Source organism: Oncorhynchus masou, chromosome 10, assembly GCF_036934945.1.
Source record: "Oncorhynchus masou masou isolate Uvic2021 chromosome 10, UVic_Omas_1.1, whole genome shotgun sequence".
Lineage (NCBI taxonomy): Eukaryota > Metazoa > Chordata > Actinopteri > Salmoniformes > Salmonidae > Oncorhynchus > Oncorhynchus masou.
Genome location: NC_088221.1, coordinates 41289020 through 41309385, shown reverse-complemented (window position 1 = coordinate 41309385; position 20366 = coordinate 41289020). Strand labels below are relative to the sequence as shown.

At 49.5% G+C, this 20366-nt stretch overlaps 1 protein-coding gene across 2 annotated transcripts in view; it reads left to right on the top strand.

Moving 5' to 3' along the window:
• The window catches only part of LOC135547637 (band 4.1-like protein 5), a 40638-nt gene that overhangs the window by 9003 nt on the left and 11269 nt on the right, over positions 1-20366 (top strand). For both annotated transcript variants that reach the window (XM_064976814.1, XM_064976813.1), the window contains 9 exons: positions 3398-3518; positions 4390-4477; positions 4740-4828; positions 5007-5097; positions 11073-11242; positions 12534-12640; positions 12720-12738; positions 13648-13684; positions 16053-16180. In XM_064976814.1, coding sequence (XP_064832886.1) covers positions 3398-3518; positions 4390-4477; positions 4740-4828; positions 5007-5097; positions 11073-11242; positions 12534-12640; positions 12720-12738; positions 13648-13684; positions 16053-16180 — 850 coding nt within the window. The remainder of the gene's footprint in view (positions 1-3397; positions 3519-4389; positions 4478-4739; positions 4829-5006; positions 5098-11072; positions 11243-12533; positions 12641-12719; positions 12739-13647; positions 13685-16052; positions 16181-20366) is intronic.

Below are 20366 nucleotides of genomic sequence, written 5' to 3'. Positions count from 1 at the left end.
ACATAGCCCTGTACCCACATCCCAGAACTGTCTTTCCAAAGGGTTGGAGATATGCTGAGGCTGCAGTCCTTGCTGAGTGTTTCAACTGTAAATGAGCACTCCAGGGTTGTTCTGAAAGGAAGCGATCGCCCCTGCCTCTCTCTCCCTCCCACTCTTCCAGCTCCTCTGTGGGGTAAATGCCAGCTCGTTAGTGCCCAGCTCTCTCCAAATGCCTCCTAATCCAGCCCTCTCCCTCGTTCCTTCGTTCTCTCACTCACACACTCTCTCGATCTCGCTCCCTCCCCTTTTCATAGAAATCCTCCACAGCTCAACTTTTCACACACCCCTTTTTCACACACAGCAAAACCACTATTTTCCTCAGTTATTGTTAGCCAGAACTCAGAATGGCCCTTCCTAAACAAAACAGTCACATTGTTTTTAGGGTCAGCTCTGTATTCTGTTCTGTTAGCCAAATGGTCAGTGAATCAAACGATGTCTCAGGTTGGAATGCAACACCATCTGAATGTCCAGTCCGTAGCCAGATTCCACTCTGTTTGGCAGCTAGACTGGGTGTCTGTCCTTAGTCCAGGAGCACATCACTGATAACAGAGTCTCTCCTCACTTCCACCACCCAGATAACATAGTGATGCCCTGTTTATCCCCCAGCCTGCAGAGTCACACTGCAGCCCTGTTTATCCCCCAGCCTGCAGAGTCACACTGCAGCCCTGTTTATCCCCCAGCCTGCAGAGTCACACTGCAGCCCTGTTTATCCCCAGCCTGCAGAGTCACACTGCAGCCCTGTTTATCCCCCAGCCTGCAGAGTCACACTGTAGCCCTGTTTATCCCCCAGCCTGCAGAGTCACACTGTAGCCCTGTTTATCCCCCAGCCTGCAGAGTCACACTGTAGCCCTGTTTATCCCCCAGCCTGCAGAGTCACACTGCAGCCCTGTTTATCCCCCAGCCTGCAGAGTCACACTGCAGCCCTGTTTATCCCCCAGCCTGCAGAGTCACACTGCAGCCCTGTTTATCCCCCAGCCTGCAGAGCCACACTGCAGCCCTGTTTATCCCCCAGCCTGCAGAGCCACACTGCAGCCCTGTTTATCCCCCAGCCTGCAGAGTCACACTGCAGCCCTGTTTATCCCCCAGCCTGCAGAGTCACACTGCAGCCCTGTTTATCCCCCAGCCTGCAGAGTCACACTGCAGCCCTGTTTATCCCCCAGCCTGCAGAGTCACACTGCAGCCCCGTTTATCCCCCAGCCTGCAGAGCCACACTGCAGCCCTGTTTATCCCCCAGCCTGCAGAGTCACACTGCAGCCCTGTTTATCCCCCAGCCTGCAGAGTCACACTGCAGCCCTGTTTATCCCCCAGCCTGCAGAGTCACACTGCAGCCCTGTTTATCCCCCAGCCTGCAGAGTCACACTGCAGCTCTGTTTATCCCCCAGCCTGCAATTTAGGGAAGGAGGAGAGTGAGACGTCATTGGAGCTCTCTTGCTCGGCTTGAATGTGAGTTGGATGTATTTGAATGTGAGTTGGATGTATTTGAATGTTAGTGTCCTAGTGGGTTTTAGGAATTTAAGGGGGGGCAACGCAACCTTTTTAAAGGGAGTATTCAAAATGTACAAATTTAATGAATAGCTAGCAGGTTATCTATAGGTCCTTAGCCAGTGACCAAAATGATGAGGACAGAACAATACATGCCTGCAGGTATCTCATTAGCTTCACTTTTATTGCAAAACAAGCCCAGACCCTTAGATAGAAAATTGCCTTAACAATGATATATAATGGCGCCGGACGGAATGCCTGCCGTTCTTCACCAACTGTGCTATTTTTGTTAGTTCTTTCCACATTGTTTGTAACCTATTATGTACATAAAGTTGCTGCTACCGTCTCTTATGAGCTTCTGGACATCAGAAAAGCGATTACTCACCTCGAACTGGACAAATATTTTTTTCGTTATTGAGTCTGACTCGAAGGATATACTGCTTTCTGTAGAACGTGTCCAAATCCCCATCATTCGCGTGAAGAAAAGGTGGAGTTAGCATGGGAGAGGGTCTGAATGTTAGGATTCGTCCAGAAGCAATGGATTACAGGCAACATCCGCATCGAGCTAAATGCTAGAGCTGCCACTTTCAATGAGTGGGACACTAATACGGACACTTATAAGAAATCCCACTATGCCCTCAGACAAACCATCAAATAGGCAAAGCGTCAATACAGGACTAAGAGCCGGTGTAGTTGGATTCAATCTGACATTCATCGGATGTGGCAGGGCTTGCAAAATGTTATGGACTACAAAGGGAAACCCAGCCGCGAGCTTCCCAGTGACGCGAGCCTCCCGGACGAGCTAAATTTATTTTTATGCTCGTTTTGAGGCAAATGACACTGAAGCATGCATGAGAGCACCATCTTTTCCGGACAGCTGTGTGATCACGCCCATCATAGCTGATCCTTTAAACAGGTAAACATTCACAAGGCTGTGGGTCCAGACGGATTACCATGGCGTGTATTCAGAGCATGCACAAACCAACTGGCAAGTGTCTTCACTGACATTTTCAACCTCTCCAGAGTCTGTAATACCCACATGTTTCAAGCAGACCACCATAGTCCCTGTGCCCAAGAATGTGAAGGTAACCTCAGCATTCAACACCATAGTGCCCACAAAGCTCATCACTAAGCTAAGGACCCTGGGACTCAACACCTCCCTCTGCAACTGGATCCTGGACGTCCTAACGGACAGTCCCCAGGTGGTGAGGGTAGGCAACAACACATCTGCCACGCTGATCCTCAACACCGGTCACCCTCAAGGGTGCGTGCTTAGTCCCCTCCTGTACTCCCTATTCACCCACGACTGTTTGGTCAAGCACGACACTAACACCATCATTAAGATGTCAAAACAGTGGTAGTTCTGATCAGTGATGAGAGCCTATAGGGAAGAGGTCTATTTCTTGAACTGCACTGTTGGTCAAGGGCTTGTAAGTAAGCTTTTCACGGTAAGGTCTATATACCTGTTTATATTTGGCGCATGAGACAAATAAAATTTGATTTGATTCAGACAACTCATGTCAATGGTTGTGTTCCAGCTGAGCTGGGAGACTGACCCTGCGGAGCATGCTCTGGACAAGGGGTTGGGGTTGGTTAGGGTGTCTGAGTTGTGGTTAGGTTTAAAGTACTCAGTATGTAACTTGTTGTGTTCCAGCTGAGCTGGGAGACTGTGACCCTGCGGAGCATGCTCTGGACATGGGGTTGGGGTTGGTTAGGGTGTCTGAGTTGTGGTTAGGTTTAAAGTACTCAGTATGTAACTTGTTGTGTTCCAGCTGAGCTGGGAGGTTGCGGAGCATGCTCTGGACATGGGGTTGGTTAGGGTGTCTGAGTTGTGGTTAGGTTTAAAGTACTCAGTATGTAACTTGTTGTGTTCCAGCTGAGCTGGGAGACTGTGACCCTGCAGAGCATGCTCTGGACATGGTGTCTGAGTTCCGCTTCATGCCAGAGCAGACGGAGGCCATGGAGCTGGCCATCTTCAACACCTGGAAGGAGTGCAGGTAAAACAATGATATCACATGTCTGAGTAACACTTCATGGGAGCACCATCGATAGATCATTTACAAGGTAATGTTTTAATGAAAGCTAGTGTAAAGTGTTACCAATGTCTAGAGGTTGTATTGCCCATCTTATACAGCCTTTATGTTACAATGGTTAGGGCCTGGGGTTAGGGCCTGGGGTTAGGGCCTGGGGTTAGGGCCATGGGGTTACGGCCTGGGGTTAGGGCCAGTAGTTGGTTACTCACCTACCTAGTTAAACCCTCCTTGGGGATCAGACAGCAGGTCATCCATGGACGACAGGACACCTATAGTATTTGATCAGCCTTGATGTACTCAAGCTGGGGGTGTTCCCAGGCTGGGTTAAGTACACCTATTTTTAGAACTGGATTTAGAGCATGTGTCGGTGTGGACCGGGGTTGACCAGAGGTTACGTGAGGATCAATATTATCATAGTCTGTTTTTTAACCCTGGGCACATGCATGGGCTTCCTGTGTAGTATGACTTCCTCATGGGTGAGATGTTAATGTCACCTTTAAGGTTTAGACTCATCTGTCGGGGTTCATCTCAAGAGTCAGCATTCTTTGAATGTGACCTTGTCTCTCTCTCTTTCTTGCGCGAGCACATACATACATACATACATACATACATACATACATACACATACACACATACATACATGCATACATACATACAGATACACACACACACACACACACACGCATACATAGAGACACGCATCATATACACATGCATACATAGAGACACACATCATACACATACACACATGCATACATAGATATACACACATCACACACACCCCATCTCCTGTTCAACCCAGTATTCTGTATTTTCTCCCTCTGCTCCATCCCAGAGGTCAGATGCCGTCGCAGGCAGAGATTAACTACCTGAACAAGGCCAAGTGGCTGGAGATGTATGGGGTGGACATGCACATGGTCAAGGTGAGGAGAACAGAACGTGCTGTACTGGTCCTGTGTCTTTCACCTGGTAGAGCATGGCACTTTCAACGCCAGGGTTGTGGGTTTGATTCCCACGGGGGACCAGTATGAAGACGTATGCTCTCACTACTGTTAGTCGTTCTGGATAAGAGCGTCTGCTAAATGATGTGAATGTAAAAAGGGAAACGCAGTGGCGATTTAACGACGGTGACAAACATAAACAGGAATACTGCGCTGAATGGGTGGGTCCTCTTCTCCCCTCCAGGCTCGAGATGGTAATGAATACCAGTTAGGACTGACTCCCACTGGAGTGCTGGTGTTTGAGGGAGAGACCAAGATAGGCCTGTTCTTCTGGTAAGAACACATTTAAGCTCCGAACTCTGCTGGTGCGTTCACTTTCCAATGGACAAAGCCCTGTGTCAATAGATAGTAAGGCACATCCTTGTTTTTTAACAGAACAACTGGAAAACATCTTACACCTGTTGTACCTGAAACACTAGTGTGTGTGTGTGTGTGTGTGTCTGTCCCCCAGGCCCAAGATCACCCGTCTAGACTTTAAGAAGAGCAAGCTGACCCTGGTGGTGGTGGAGGAGGATGGAGAAGAGGCTCAGGAGACAGGAGAGGTAATAAACCAACCCTACTCCACACTGGGGTAGACATGGTCCCTACTGACACAAGCACACACACACACTGGGGTAGCCATGGTCTCTACTATCTCACACACAATGGGATAGCCATAGTCCCTACTCTATCACACACACACACTGGGGTAGGCATGGTCCCTACTCTGTCACACACACACACACACTGGGGTAGCCATGGTCCCTACTATCTCACACACACACTGGGGTAGCCATGGTCCCTACTATCTCACACACACACTGGGGTAGCCATGGTCCCTACTATCTCACACACACACTGGGGTAGCCATGGTCCCTACTATCTCACACGCACACTGGGGTAGCCATGGTCCCTACTCTCTCACACACACACTGGGGTAGCCATGGTCCCTACTCTGTCACACACACACACACACACACACACACACACACACACACACTGGGAGAGCCATGGTCCCTACTATCTCACACACACACTGGGGTAGCCATGGTCCCTACTATCTCACACACACACTGGGGTAGCCATGGTCCCTACTATCTATCTCTCACACACACACACACACACACTGGGATAGCCATGGTCCCTACTCGTGAGTGAGTGAGCCGAAGAAAATCAGAAATCGTCTCAATGCAATTGAACAATCCATAGAATCTAACCACTTCAGGAAAAATTGGAAAACGCTAAACAAGAACAAACAGTGAAAACATATACATGATCAAATACAAATCTTAGAATCAACTATTAGACGACCAGAACACACTAGAATCTCCAATTACCTTGAATGAACTACAGGACAAAATACAAACCCTTCCAACCCAAAAACAAATTCCAATTGAATATACTTACTCTTTAACATCATCCTCAGCTCTGGCATCTTCCCCAATATTTGGAACCAAGGACTGATCACCCAAATCCACAAAAGTGGAGACAAATTTGACCCCAATAATTACCGTGGTATATACAACCTTGGGGAAATCCTCTGCATTATCATTAACAGCAGACTCGTACATTTCCTCAGTGAAAACAATGTACTGAGCAAATGTCACATTGGATTTTTACCAAATTACCATACAACAGAGCATGTATTCACCCTGCACTCCCTAATGGACAAACAAACATACTATTGGCGACGTCTTCTCATGCTTTGTTGATTTCAAAAAAACCTTCGACTCAATTTGGCATGAGGGTCTGCTATACAAACTGATGGAAAGTGGTGTTGGGGGAAAAACATATATCATGATTAAATCCATATACACAAACAAGTGTGTGGTTAAAATTGGCATACACGCATTTCATTACACAGGCTGTGGGTGATGCAGCTTATTAAGCCCCACCCTCTTCAACAAATTGTCGAGGGCACTAGAAAAGTCTGCAGCACCGGGCCTAACCCTACTAGAATCTGAAGTCAAATGTCTACTGTTTGCTGATGATCTGGTGCTTCTGTCAAGGAGGGCCTACAGCAGCCAAGGAGGGCCTACAACCAAGGAGGGCCTACAGCAGCACCTAGATCTTATGCACAGATTCTGTCAGACCTGGGCCCTGACAGTAAATCTCAGTAAGACAAAAATAATGGTGTTCCAAAAAGGTCCAGTTGCCAGGACCACAAATTCCATCTGTTGCCCTAGAGCACACAAACTATACATACCTCGGCCTAAACAGCAGCACCTCCACTCAGTCACAGCTTTGGGGAAGTTACCTGAGACGAGACAAGAAGGGCATTCTATACCATCAAAAGGAACAGAAAATTCGACATTCCAATTAGGATCTTCAAAAAATACTTGAATCAGTTATAGAACCCATTGCCCTACATGGTTGTGAGGTCTGGGGAAAAAACAAACAAATTGAGACTCCATGCAGAATTCTGCAAAAATATCCCCGTGTACAACGTAAAACACCAAACAATGCATGCAGAGCAGAATTAGACCGATAATTATCAAAATCCAGAAAAGAGACGTTAAATTCTAAAACCAAATAAAAGGATACGCACATTGCCCACAAAATGAGGTGGAAACTGAGCTGCACTTCCTAACCTCCTGCCAAATGTATGACCATATTAGAGAGACATATTTCCCTAATATTGCACAGACCCACAAAGAATTCGAAAACAAGCCCAATTTTGATAAAACTCATCTACTAGGTGAAATTCCACAGTGTGCCATCACAGCAGCAAGATTTGTGACCTGTTGCCACAAGAAAAGGGAAACCAGGGAGGGAGAATGTGAGATGGGGAGAATGTGAGATGGGGAGAATGTGAGATGGGGAGAATGTGAGATGGGGAGACTGGGAGAATGGGCAGGGAGGGAGAGTGACGGGGCAGGCAGGGAGGGAGACTGGGAGATGGGGCAGGCAGGGAGGGAGGGAGGGAGACTGGGAGATGGGGCAGGGAGGGAGAGTGACGGGGCAGGCAGGGAGGGAGACTGGGAGATGGGGCAGGCAGGGAGGGAGGGAGGGAGACTGGGAGATGGGGCAGGGAGGGAGGGCAGTGAAGGAGACTGGGCAGTGAAGGAGACTGGGCAGGGAGGGAGACTGGGCAGGGAGGGAGTCTGGGCAGGGAGGGAGACTGGGCAGGGAGGGAGACTGGGCAGGGAGGGAGACTGGGAGACTGGGCAGGGAGGGAGACTGGGCAGGGAGGGAGACTGGGCAGGGAGGGAGACTGGGCATGGGAGGGGGAGACTGGGCAGGGAGGAGACTGGGGAGGGAGGGAGACTGGGCGAATGGGCAGGGAGGGAGACTGACGGGGCAGGCAGGGAGGGAGGCAGGGAGACTGGGAGATGGGGCAGGGAGGGAGGGAGACTGGGAGATGGGGCAGGGAGGGAGGGAGATGGGGCAGGGAGGGAGACTGGGAGATGGGGCAGGGAGGGAGACTGGGAGATGGGGCAGGGAGACTGGGAGATGGGGCAGGGAGGGAGACTGGGAGATGGGGCAGGGAGACTGGGAGATGGGGCAGGGAGACTGGGAGATGGGAGACTGGGAGATGGGGCAGGGAGACTGGGAGATGGGGCAGGGAGGGAGGGAGACTGGGAGATGGGGCAGGGAGACTGGGAGATGGGCAGGGAGACTGGGAGATGGGGCAGGGAGGGAGGGAGACTGGGAGATGGGGCAGGGAGACTGGGAGATGGGGCAGGGAGACTGGGAGATGGGAGACTGGGAGATGGGGCAGGGAGGGAGGGAGACTGGGAGATGGGGCAGGGAGGGAGACTGGGAGGGAGACTGGGAGATGGGGCAGGGAGGGAGGGGAGGGAGGGAGACTGGGAGATGGGGCAGGGAGGGAGACTGGGAGATGGGGAGGGGGAGACTGGGAGATGGGGCAGGGAGGAGACTGGGAGATGGGGCAGGGAGGGAGACTGGGAGGGAGACTGGGAGATGGGGCAGGGAGGGAGGGAGACTGGGAGACTGGGGGAGACTGGGAGATGGGGCAGGGAGGGAGGGAGACTGGGAGATGGGGCAGGGAGGGAGGGAGGGAGACTGGTTGACCAGACATATAGTTGTGTAATGGGACAGAGTAGACCAGGGATTGGCAACAGGAATTATGTTAAGAATGTGTTTAATTTAGGATGTCTGTTCCTAACTATTCCCACAAAATAAATCATATACCGTAGGCTTGATTGTGTCTCAATCTAATCAAGGTATATGAAATGATAGTTATTTTCATATACATTCTCTTTTTGGGCTTAGTTGTGGTCAATTTGCAGTGTACAAATTATTCTCATTATTTTCCGGCCCCCCACCATTCGCTCAGACAAAAATTGGCCTGCAGCTGAACCTAGTTGCCTACCTCCTGGAGTAGACTAATTAAAGTCATGATTTCTGAAGCCCCTCTGGACTGTTGCTCAACCAGTCTGACAGGTGACCACTTGGAATGCATGTTGCACCATTGGAATGTGGCCAGGGTCTTGACTTTGGGACATTTGACTAATCGTGTGTGTGCGTGGGGGGTTGTGTGTGTGTGTGTGTGGGGGTTTTGTGTGTGTATGTGGGGGTTTTGTATGTGTATGTGGGGGTTTTGTATGTGTATGTGGGGGTTTTGTATGTGTATATGGGGGTTTTGTGTGTGTGTATATGGGGGGTCTGCGAAGTGAGGGGGGTCTGCGTGTGGGGGGGTCTGCGTGTGCACACTCAAAGGTATTCTGGTTGTCCTCTCCTGATGACTTTGTTGAAATCTTAATCCTGCCTAGGGTTGAAATCCCGGTTGGTTGTTCCCGGAATAGGGGCGAATAAGCAGGAAATCTGGAATCCTCAAACCAGCATTTCTAAAAAAAATAAAAAAATAAATAAAAAACAGGGAATTTATTGAAAGTTCCCTGAATTCTTCTACCTTAATCCTACATGTGAATGTGTGGTGTTCTCTTTGTATCTCTGTACTCTGCTCTTGTGTCCGAATGAATTTAAGCACTGTTAGCTGAGCGCTGGACAAGACTGATTGTAGTGTACTGAGCAGGCTGGCTAGCAGCAGGACAGAGCACTGCTGACAATGTCGCTACGCTGGCATAACCGAATAGGACACGAGAAGGGATTTAATTTGCCTCATCGAGGTCTGATGGAAAATTGCAATAATGAGCAAGTTAATGAAATGAAGTAGCCTCTTCTTGCGCTCTCTTGCGTGCTCTGTCTGTGTTTGGCTATAATTTGAGCTAGGAAACTGGGGTATAAGATTGTTGTACACTACCGGTCAAAAGTTTTAGAACACCTGCTCATTCAAATATTTTTCTTTATTTTTACTGTTTTCTACATTGTAGAATAATAGTGAAGACATCAAAACGATGAAATAACACATATGGAATCATGTCGTAACCAAATTAAACACATCCAAATATTTTTGAGATTATTTAAATAGCCACTATTTGCCTTGACAGCTTTGCACACTCTTGGCATTCTCTCAACCACATTCACCTGGAATGCTTTTCCAACAGTCTTGAGGGAGTTCCCATATATGCTGAGCACTTGTTGGCTGCTTTTCCTTCACTTTGCGGTCCAACTCATCCCAAACCATCTAGTAAAAAGAAAAACCCTTGAATGTATATTTTCATCTGAATTTTAAGAGAAATATAAACTAACCACCTTCCTAATATTGAGTTGCACCCTTCCTTTTGCCCTCAGAACAGCCTCAATTTGTTGGGGAATGGACTCTACAAGGTGTCGAAGCTGACTCCAATGCTTCCCACAGTTGTGTCAAGTTGGCTAGATGTTATTTGAGTGGTGGACCATTCTTGAAACATTCAGGGAACTGTTGAGCATGAAAAACCCAGCAGCGTTGCAGTTCTTGACACAAATTGGTGCGCCTGGCACCTATTACCATACCCCATTCAAAATCACTTAAATGATTTGTCTTGCCCATTCTCCCTCCTGAATGGCACACATACACAATCCATGTCTCAAGGCTTAAAAATCCTTCTTTAACCTGTCTCCTCCCCTTCATCTACACTGATTGAAGTGGATTTAACAAGTGACATCAATAAGGGATCATAGCTTTCACCTGGATTTTCCTGGTCAGTCTATGTCATGGAAAGAGCAGGTGTTCCTAATGTTTCGTACACTCAGCATATTACATTGTACTAAGTCTTAACTGGTTTAATTAGCATGTCTCTGGAGCCGTAATAACCAATTAGATCATGTCTCTGGTCTCATTTCTAGGGCCCAGGACCCAAAGCCCCCAAAACGTCCTAACCACTTTTTAGTCATTGTACTGTTTCATGTATAAGTGTTCCCCCTCTGTCCCCTGTTTTTAATAATACAGGGGATGTTCTCTCTCTGTCTCTCTCGCTCTCTCTCTCTGTCTCTCTCTCTCTGTCTCTCTCTCTCTCTCTCCGTCTCTCTGTCTGTCTGTCTGTCTGTCTCTCGCTCTCTCGCTCTCTCGCTCTCTCGCTCTCTCGCTCTCTCGCTCTCTCGCTCTCTCGCTCTCTCTCTGTCTCTCTCTGTCTCTCTCTGTCTCTCTCTGTCTCTGTCTCTCTCTGTCTCTCTCTGTCTGTCTCTGTCTCAGGGCAAAGAGCAGCAGCACACGTTTGTGTTCCGTATGGACCACCCCAAAGCTTGTAAGCACCTGTGGAAGTGTGCTGTGGAACACCATGCTTTCTTCCGGCTCCGCGGCCCCGTCCAGAAGGGCTCAGCGCGCTCCGGGTTCATCCGCATGGGGTCACGCTTCCGCTACAGGTAGCTATTGAGCAGCATATGTACACTACACTCTGAAGTATACTACCATCTGCATATTACTCCTCACCATGATGACAGTACTGCTACATTTAACACTACATTATTCACTCCACTCTGCACAAGTCTCTACACAATGCCCCAATACAATTCAATCCCCAGTTCATTATTGTAATGCTTTTTAAAACTCAAAAAATGTGCACATTAGACAAATCCACAGATTATAATTTGAATAGGATTTAACTGACCCTGTGCTCACATTAAGCTAACTGCCTAATGAAACTCTTTAGAACTTTCAACTTGTCCCGTTGTGTAAAAATAGCTGGTCTTGCTGCAGTGTAAACAACAGACTGCTGAAACAGCAGCTTCAGGCTCTCTTTAGGGCCTTGTTGTTATAAGATGGCGTATTTATTTTTGGATGACCACAGAGTTCAGCAGGGGTCAGTCCCGTGTCACAACACCTTGTCGGGGGGTTGAGCATTGAAGGCCACCGTGGGGATAGGAGGGGGAGCTGGGGACTGGGGTTGAAGGATGGGAGGAGATACAGAAGGGTACACTTCACCCTCCACGTCTCTTTTTCCTCTGACGTAGCCCAGCAGTAGCTACTGTACTCAAGTTCTTGGCTATATTCCATAGGGCCAGGCGTGTTTCCATCCTGACCGTGTAGTAAAACCTCAACTGTTACCAGAGATGAAGGAATCTCTTTGCCTTTTGTGTTTTCATGTGATTTTCTTCTTTTCATTCTAGCTGAAGTGTCTCCTCCACAAACTTGACTCCAATTACCCCCCTCTTGTTCTCCTTGAAACTACTACATTTGCATATTTTCCAAGGCTTGTCTGTTTGAATACAAGCTTTCCCTTCAGCCCAGATCTAGCTAAGGATTTTCTATATGTTCAAGTAATTTGCCAAACTGTTTCCCAATGTTGGTCCTGAGCCCCAACAAAAGTTCCAGTCAGTATGTGAATCAGTCCTGGTGGTCTGATTGCCAGGGAGCCCCTCCCTCTCTCCCTGCCTGCCTGTGTTCAGACTTCACTGGGCAGACTCACTGCCTGATTGTCCCCTGCCTGGTGGTGGGTTGTTTGCTTTCTCTCTCATTCCCCCTCCTCCTTCCTGTCTGTTGTTCAGGCTTGTATTCACTAGGAACGAAACAGAATCAAACAGGCCGAAATTGTGTGTGTGTGGGGGGTGGGGGGAATACCTTAACCTGTCCAATAGGAAATGCTTGTTTTCATTTCCCGTAAGCGAACTGTTTTGCTACATTGTACGCTAATGAATATGACCCTGTTGTCCTCAGTGGGAAGACTGAGTACCAGACCACCAAGGGCAACAAAGCCAGGAGGTCAGCATCGTTTGAGAGGAGGCCCAGCCGACGCTACTCCAGGAGGACCATGATGAACCGGGGTGGGTGGACGCACACTGTTTAATATACTCCTTACACATCATAATAACTCATCTATATGTTCTTTCTCTTATTTCCCAGGAGCCAACAAACCCCAGGAGTAAGTACACCCCCCAATGTAAAAAATAAATAAATATTAGATATTTGAAAATGTTTATTAAAGGGAATGTTTTGTTACTAAATGTTTGGGATGGGCACTGATCACTGATTGATTAATTTCAAGCTGTTGATGTATACATATGTTTACACACACACACACACACACACACACACAGAGAGAGAGACAGACACTATATTTTTTTCTTTGCGTTGTTGGGAAAGGGCTCAAGTGTTTCACGGTAAAGTCTACACCTGTTATTTTCTGGTCATGTGACAAATAAAATGTGATCTGATTTTTGACTAGATTAATTTCAGAGGCCCTCTGGTTTGTGTCCTCCTCCAGGCTTGCATTTCTCTCCCATGTGCTGTGAGAGGAGTACACTGGTTATCACACAGTTCTCTGTCCACACTGTGCTCTCTGCTGCATGAACTTCTAGATGTCTCTCTCTCGCTCTCTGTGTGTGTGTGTGCGTGTGTGTACACTACTCTGCTCTTTCAGCAGGTGACCTTTTTACATCACAGCAGCAGTAAAGCGTTGTGAATGAGTAATGTTAAATGTCACGGAGAGAAGGGGGTAATTATAAAAGTCAGCCTGCCGTCCCCTTCTTACCATTCGTCATGCTCACTGAATCATAATGGTTCAATCATGTGTGTGGATTACTTAGATAGTTAGCAGTGATGTCGTCATGACTCACTTCACGTGCATCGCCGTAGCGATGAGTGATTGATCAAAGGCATAGTGCTCTGACAAGGACATGAGTCCTCCATGGCAGCCATGTCTTCTGTGAAAAACAAAGGTGGAATGTCATTTGCTTCAGGGTTACATCAACATAAGCTCTTAAGGCTGAAAGGTCAAAGGTTAAAAAAACAACAATCATGTCCGTTGAGTTCTCTCTCCTCTCTTTACCAGTCACAACAACGGAATGAGCCCCAACACAGATGCCAAGGTATGTTGCTCTGCTGTCCTGGAACCCAACTGACTCTAGTGACAGTTTCCCAGGCACATATTAAGCCTGGTCTTGGACTGGGAAGCACTTTCTATGGAGAATCTCAATTCAACATGATTTTTTTATTTCAGGACTTGGAAGAATCAGTGTTAGGGATGGGCACAGTTATTTTAATATTCAAATAGCCGAACGGACCTAACCCCTGTCTCTTCCCCCCAGCCCCTCCACATCGGACCTAACCCCTGTCTCTTCCCCCAGCCCCTCCACATCGGACCTAACCCCTGTCTCTTCCCCCCAGCCCCTCCACATCGGACCTAACCCCTGACTCTTCCCCCAGCCCCTCCACATCAGACCTAACCCCTGTCTCTCCCCCAGCCCCTCCACATCAGACCTAACCCCTGTCTCTCCCCCCAGCCCCTCCACATCGGACTTAACCCCTGTCTCTCCCCCAGCCCCTCCACATCGGACCTAACCCCTGTCTCTCCCCCAGCCCCTCCACATCGGACCTAACCCCTGTCTGTCTCTCCCCCAGCCCCTCCACATCGGACTAACCCTGTCTCTAACTCCCATCGGTAACCCCTGTCTCTTCCCCCAGCCCCTCCACATCGGACCTAACCCCTGTCTCTCCCCCAGCCCCCCCTCCACATCGGACCTAACCCCTGTCTCTTCCCCCAGCCCCTCCACATCAGACCTAACCCCTGTCTCTTCCCCCCAGCCCCTCCACATCGGACCTAACCCCTGTCTCTTCCCCCCAGCCCCTCCACATCGGACCTAACCCCTGTCTCTTCCCCCAGCCCCTCCACATCGGACCTAACCCTGTCTGTCTCCCCCAGCCCCTCCACATCGGACCTAACCCCTGTCTCTTCCCCCCAGCCCCTCCACATCGGACCTAACTAACCCCTGTCTCTCCCCCAGCCCCTCCACATCAGACCTAACCCCTGTCTCTTCCCCCCAGCCCCTCCACATCGGACCTAACCCCTGTCTCTCCCCCAGCCCCTCCACATCGGACCTAACTAACCCCTGTCTCTCCCCCAGCCCCTCCACATCAGACCTAACTAACCCCTGTCTCTTCCCCCAGCCCCTCCCCCACATCGGACCTAACTAACCCCTGTCTCTCCCCCAGCCCCTCCACCCCTAACCCCTGTCTCTTCCCCCAGCCCCTCCACATCTAAGACCTAACCCTGTCTCTTCCCCCAGCCCCTCCACATCGGACCTAACTAACCCCTGTCTCTCCCCCAGCCCCTCCACATCGGACCTAACTAACCCCTGTCTCTTCCCCCAGCCCCTCCACCCCAGCCCCTCCACATCGGACCTAACTAACCCCTGTCTCTCCCCCAGCCCCTCCACATCGGACCTAACTAACCCCTGTCTCTTCCCCCAGCCCCTCCACATCGGACCTAACCCCTCCCCAGCCCCTCCACATCGGACCTAACCCCTGTCTCTCCCCCAGCCCCTCCACATCGGACCTAACCCCTGTCTCTCCCCCCAGCCCCTCCACATCGGACCTAACCCCTGTCTCTTCCCCCAGCCCCTCCACATCGGACCTAACTAACCCCTGTCTCTCCCCCAGCCCCTCCACATCAGACCTAACTAACCCCTGTCTCTTCCCCCCAGCCCCTCCACATCGGACCTAACCCCTGTCTCTCCCCCAGCCCCTCCACATCGGACCTAACCCCTGTCCTTCCCCCAGCCCCTCCACTCGGACCTAACCCCTGTCTCCCCAGCCCCTCCACATCGGACCTAACTAGCCCCTCCCTCGGTCTCTCCCCCAGCCCCTCCACATGGACCTAACTAACCCCTGTCTCTCCCCCAGCCCCTCCACATCGGACCTAACCCCTGTCTCTTCCCCCCAGCCCCTCCACATCGGACCTAACTAACCCCTGTCTCTCCCCCAGCCCCTCCACATCAGACCTAACCCCCCTCCCCCAGCCCCTCCACATCGGACCTAACCCCTTCTTCCCCCAGCCCCTCCACATCGGACCTAACCCCTGTCTCTTCCCCCCAGCCCCTCCACATCGGACCTAACCCCTGTCTCTTCCCCCAGCCCCTCCACATCGGACCTAACCCCTGTCTCTCCCCCAGCCCCTCCACATCAGACCTAATCGGACCTAACCCCTGTCTCTCCCCCAGCCCCTCCACATCAGACCTAACCCCTGTCTCTCCCCCCAGCCCCTCCACATCAGACCTAACCCCTGTCTCTTCCCCCCAGCCCCTCCACATCAGACCTAACCCCTGTCTCTTCCCCCCAGCCCCTCCACATCAGACCTAACTAACCCCTGTCTCTCCCCAGCCCCTCCACATCAGACCTAACCCCTGTCTCTCCCCCAGCCCCTCCACATCAGACCTAACCCCTGTCTCTTCCCCCCAGCCCCTCCACATCAGAAGCCCCTGGTCCCTGCCCGTGGTCAGCCCTGCATCCTCAGTCTCCACCAGCAGACCTATGAAAATCGAAACCCTCCCCAGGAGTCCTGGCGGTGGCCAATCGGAGAAGAGGAGGTGAGGCGCTCTCTGTTCTAATGCCATAAGAGCATTAAGCTGCCTAATCTGGTCATCCTGCTGGTCGTGGGTGCCACTGGGGCAGTGCAGTGGGTGGCACAGAGCTGTCATTGGGCAGTGGGCACTGGGTAGAGGACACAGAGGCAGCATCCCAAATCACACCCTATTTCCTATGTAGTGCATTGCTTTTCATCAGAGTAGTGGGCTATGGAGGGAAGGTGCCATTGTGGACGTGCGTAGTGGCTCTGCCTAGTGCCTGCTCTGCGACAGCTAGTGACCAGGCAGATGGGGAGACACCTAAATGTGCCTTCTGCATTTAACCCAACCCCTCTGAATCAGAGCGGTGCGGGGGATTGCCTTAATTGACATTCACGTCTTCGGCGCCCGGGGAACAGTGGGTTAACTGCCTTGTTCAGGGGAACAGTGGGTTAACTGCCTTGTTCAGGGGAACAGTGGGTTAACTGCCTTGTTCAGGGAAACAGTGGCTTAACTGCCTTGTTCAGGGAAACAGTGGCTTAACTGCCTTGTTCAGGGAAACAGTGGCTTAACTGCCTTGTTCAGGGAAACAGTGGGTTAACTGCCTTGTTCAGGGAAACAGTGGGTTAACTGCCTTGTTCAGGGAAACAGTGGCTTAACTGCCTTGTTCAGGGAAACAGTGGCTTAACTGCCTTGTTCAGGGAAACAGTGGCTTAACTGCCTTGTTCAGGGAAACAGTGGCTTAACTGCCTTGTTCAGGGAAACAGTGGCTTAACTGCCTTGTTCAGGGAAACAGTGGCTTAACTGCCTTGTTCAGGGAAACAGTGGGTTAACTGCCTTGTTCAGGGAAACAGTGGCTTAACTGCCTTGTTCAGGGGCAGAACGACAGATTTTTACCATGTCAGCTCGGGGATTTGATCTTGCAACTTTTTGGTTCCTGGCCCAACCTTCTAACCACTAGGCCCCTGGGTCGTGTTCATTAAGCACCAAATTGAATAAGTTAGACTGAAACAGTGGTGGGATTAACTGGACTTTAAATAAGTTAAATAAGAGACACACATTTTTGTTTTCCGTTGCAAAATGTTTTGAAGCGTTTTCCATGGTGTGCCCTAGTGAACGTGACCCTGGCTACATTACGCTCACCCTGGAGCTCTCAGGAGGTCGGGTGGTGGTTTGGTGAGTGTGTAGAGGTACACTGAGTGACTTGAATGTGAAGGGGATCTGGGGGGGTGGTGGTGCATGTTTGACAGTGTGTTATGACACGGAGTAGACGGATAGTGGTTGTCGTCCAGCTACTGCCGCGTTGGTGGTGGCCATGACCCCCGCTGGGGTGGAAACAACAAACTCTCTTTTCTAGGAAATACCCCATCCTTTTCCTCAGCCTCCTCTCTCTTCTCTCCTAAAACTTGATCCCCAGAGGATGACTCTGCAATGAAGGCTGTCTGCCTTTCGAATTCCTGACATATTAAAAATAAACGGTTCCTGTATTTCGTTGACCTTGAAGCTGTGTTCCTTTAAGATAAATCCCAATTTTTAAGCTCTACCTTTTTTGTTCTAGAATGATGTACTGAAGCCAAACAGACCTTTTCATAAGGCAAGGTATGTACCCTCCAAGTTATCTGGAGTTCTGCTTCAACCAATTAAGTTATCTTGGTCCTGCTAGGTCCTGTGATTCGGGGCTGGGGACTGGGTCCTGTGATTCGGGGCTGGGGACTGGGTCCTGTGATTCGGGGCTGGGGACTGGGTCCTGTGATTCGGGGCTGGGGACTGGGTCCTGTGATTCAGGGCTGGGGACTGGGTCCTGTGATTCGGGGCTGGGGACTGGGTCCTGTGATTCGGGGCTGGGGACTGGGTCCTGTGATTCGGGGCTGGGGACTGGGTCCTGTGATTCGGGGCTGGGGACTGGGTCCTGTGATTCGGGGCTGGGGACTGGGTCCTGTGATTCGGGACTGGGTCCTGTGATTCGGGGCTGGGGACTGGGTCCTGTGATTCGGGGCTGGGGACTGGGTCCTGTGATTCGGGGCTGGGGACTGGGTCCTGTGATTCGGGGCTGGGGACTTTCTCCTTGGGTAAACAAATCATCTTCATCCATGGTAATGGTTGCTCTCTGCATTGATCCTCCTTCAATACCAACCCAAATACTCAGGTGACCTTTGGCCTCTGTCCCGTTTTCACGTCCACCACTTGTTGTGATCTACTAATGGTACTGTATCCTCCCTCCACTTTGTTAAATCCTCTTCTCATCTCCCTCCCTAGCCATATGAGGAAGAGTAATGAAAAACAAACTTGATTATAATGATAATGCAGTACTGTAGGCTAGTTGTTTGATTTGATTAAAGCAGCCACTGAGGATAGATCAAAATGTCAGCCCACAGCCTATAAACGCTTAAATCACACTGGGTGCATATTTCATGGCACTGAGTGAACAAGCTTGAAGGTCTCTGCCAGCTGGCGATTACGATTTAATGAAAGTTTACTTTAGGCCAGAAGATCTCTTCAGAGCCACTTCACACAGGCCAGGGAAGAGACTCTCACGTTGTCATGCGATCAGATCAGGCTGTGGAACTGAAGATAATGGCACAGCATCCTCCCTGGATCTAGGCCTGTTCCCCATCAGTGGTGTAGTAGAGGGTTATATGCAGGTACAGTTGAAAGTCGGAAGTTTACATACACTTATGTTGGAGTCATTCAAACTTGTTTTTCAACCCCTCCACAAATTTCTTGTTAACAAACTATAGTTTTGGCAAGTCGGTTAGGACATCTACTTTGTGCATGACACAAGTAATTTTTCCAACAATTGTTTACAGACAGATTATTTCACTTATAATTCACTGTATCACAATTCTAGTGGTTCCGAAGTTGACTGTGCCTTTAAACAGCTTGGAAAATTCCAGAAAATCATGTCATGGGTTTAGAAGCTTCTGACAGGCTAATTGACATCATTTGAGGTGTACCTGTGGATGTATTTCAAGGCCTACCTTCAAACTCCCTATTATTTGCTTGACATCATGGGAAAATCAAAAGAAATCAGCCAAGACCTCAGAAAAAAGTCTGGTCCATCCTTGGGAGCAATTTCCAAACGCCTGGAGGTACCACGTTCATTTGTACAAACAATAGTACGTAAGTATAAATACCATGGGACCACGCAGCCGTCATACCGCTCAGGAAGGAGACGTGTTCTGTCTCCTAGAGATTAACGTACTTTGGTGAGAAAAGTACAAATCAATCCCAGAACAACAGCAAAGGACCTTGTGAAGATGCTGGATGAAATGGGTACAAAAGTATCTATATCCACAGTAAAACGAGTCCTATATCGACATAACCTGAAAGGCCTCTCAGCAAGGAAGAAGCCACTGCTCCAAAACTGCCATAAAAAAGCCAAACTACAGTTTGGAGAAATGTCCTCTGGTCTGATGAAACAAAAATAGAACTGTTTGGCCATAATGACCATTGTTATGTTTGGAAGAAAAAGGGGGATGCTTGCAAGCTGAATAACACCATCCCAACCGTGGGGGGGGGTAATGCAAATAGTCTGGGTAGCCATTTGACTAGATCTTCAGCAGCCTTATGTCTTGGGGGTAGAAGCTGTTTAGAAGCCTCTTGGAAGGGTGTTCCTAATGTTTTGTACACTCAGTGTAGCTTTTACTCACTGTGGGTTAATAGCAGCTGTGGCCATACTAGCACAGTGTTAAGTGGGGAATTCACATGAATAAATGAGGCTAGGATTTTGCTGGAGTTCTGGAGTAACACTGCTCCTAACCCTGTGGGTCTGACTGCGACACAGACCAGGGCCAGAGCAGAGACTTTAAGGACCAGTATTATGACTGCGTTTATACTAATAGGAGCCTGACGTCGGACTCACTGAATAGTTTTTCAGTTTTTTTTTGGTTTTGTTCTTTCCTGTAATTTGATAATCTCTTGCATTGATTCATGTTGAGATCAGATTATTTGTTTGTGCAGTTACTGGCAATGAACGAGACCTGCTAGACACATTCCTTAGGCTCTTTGCTGACTGCTTAGCTTTCCTGGCTGTACCTCGGAAGATATTGAAGATCACGTCATCGATTCCGTTTTCAGTTGTTGAGGATTAACGATGCAGGTGAAGGCCAGTGTTCATTCAGAAATGGACTTTTACAGAAGCATAGGAGTCGTGTTAAATTGGTCTTTAGGTTGCACCCCTCTCCACCCCAACCCGTGGATGATTCTGCAT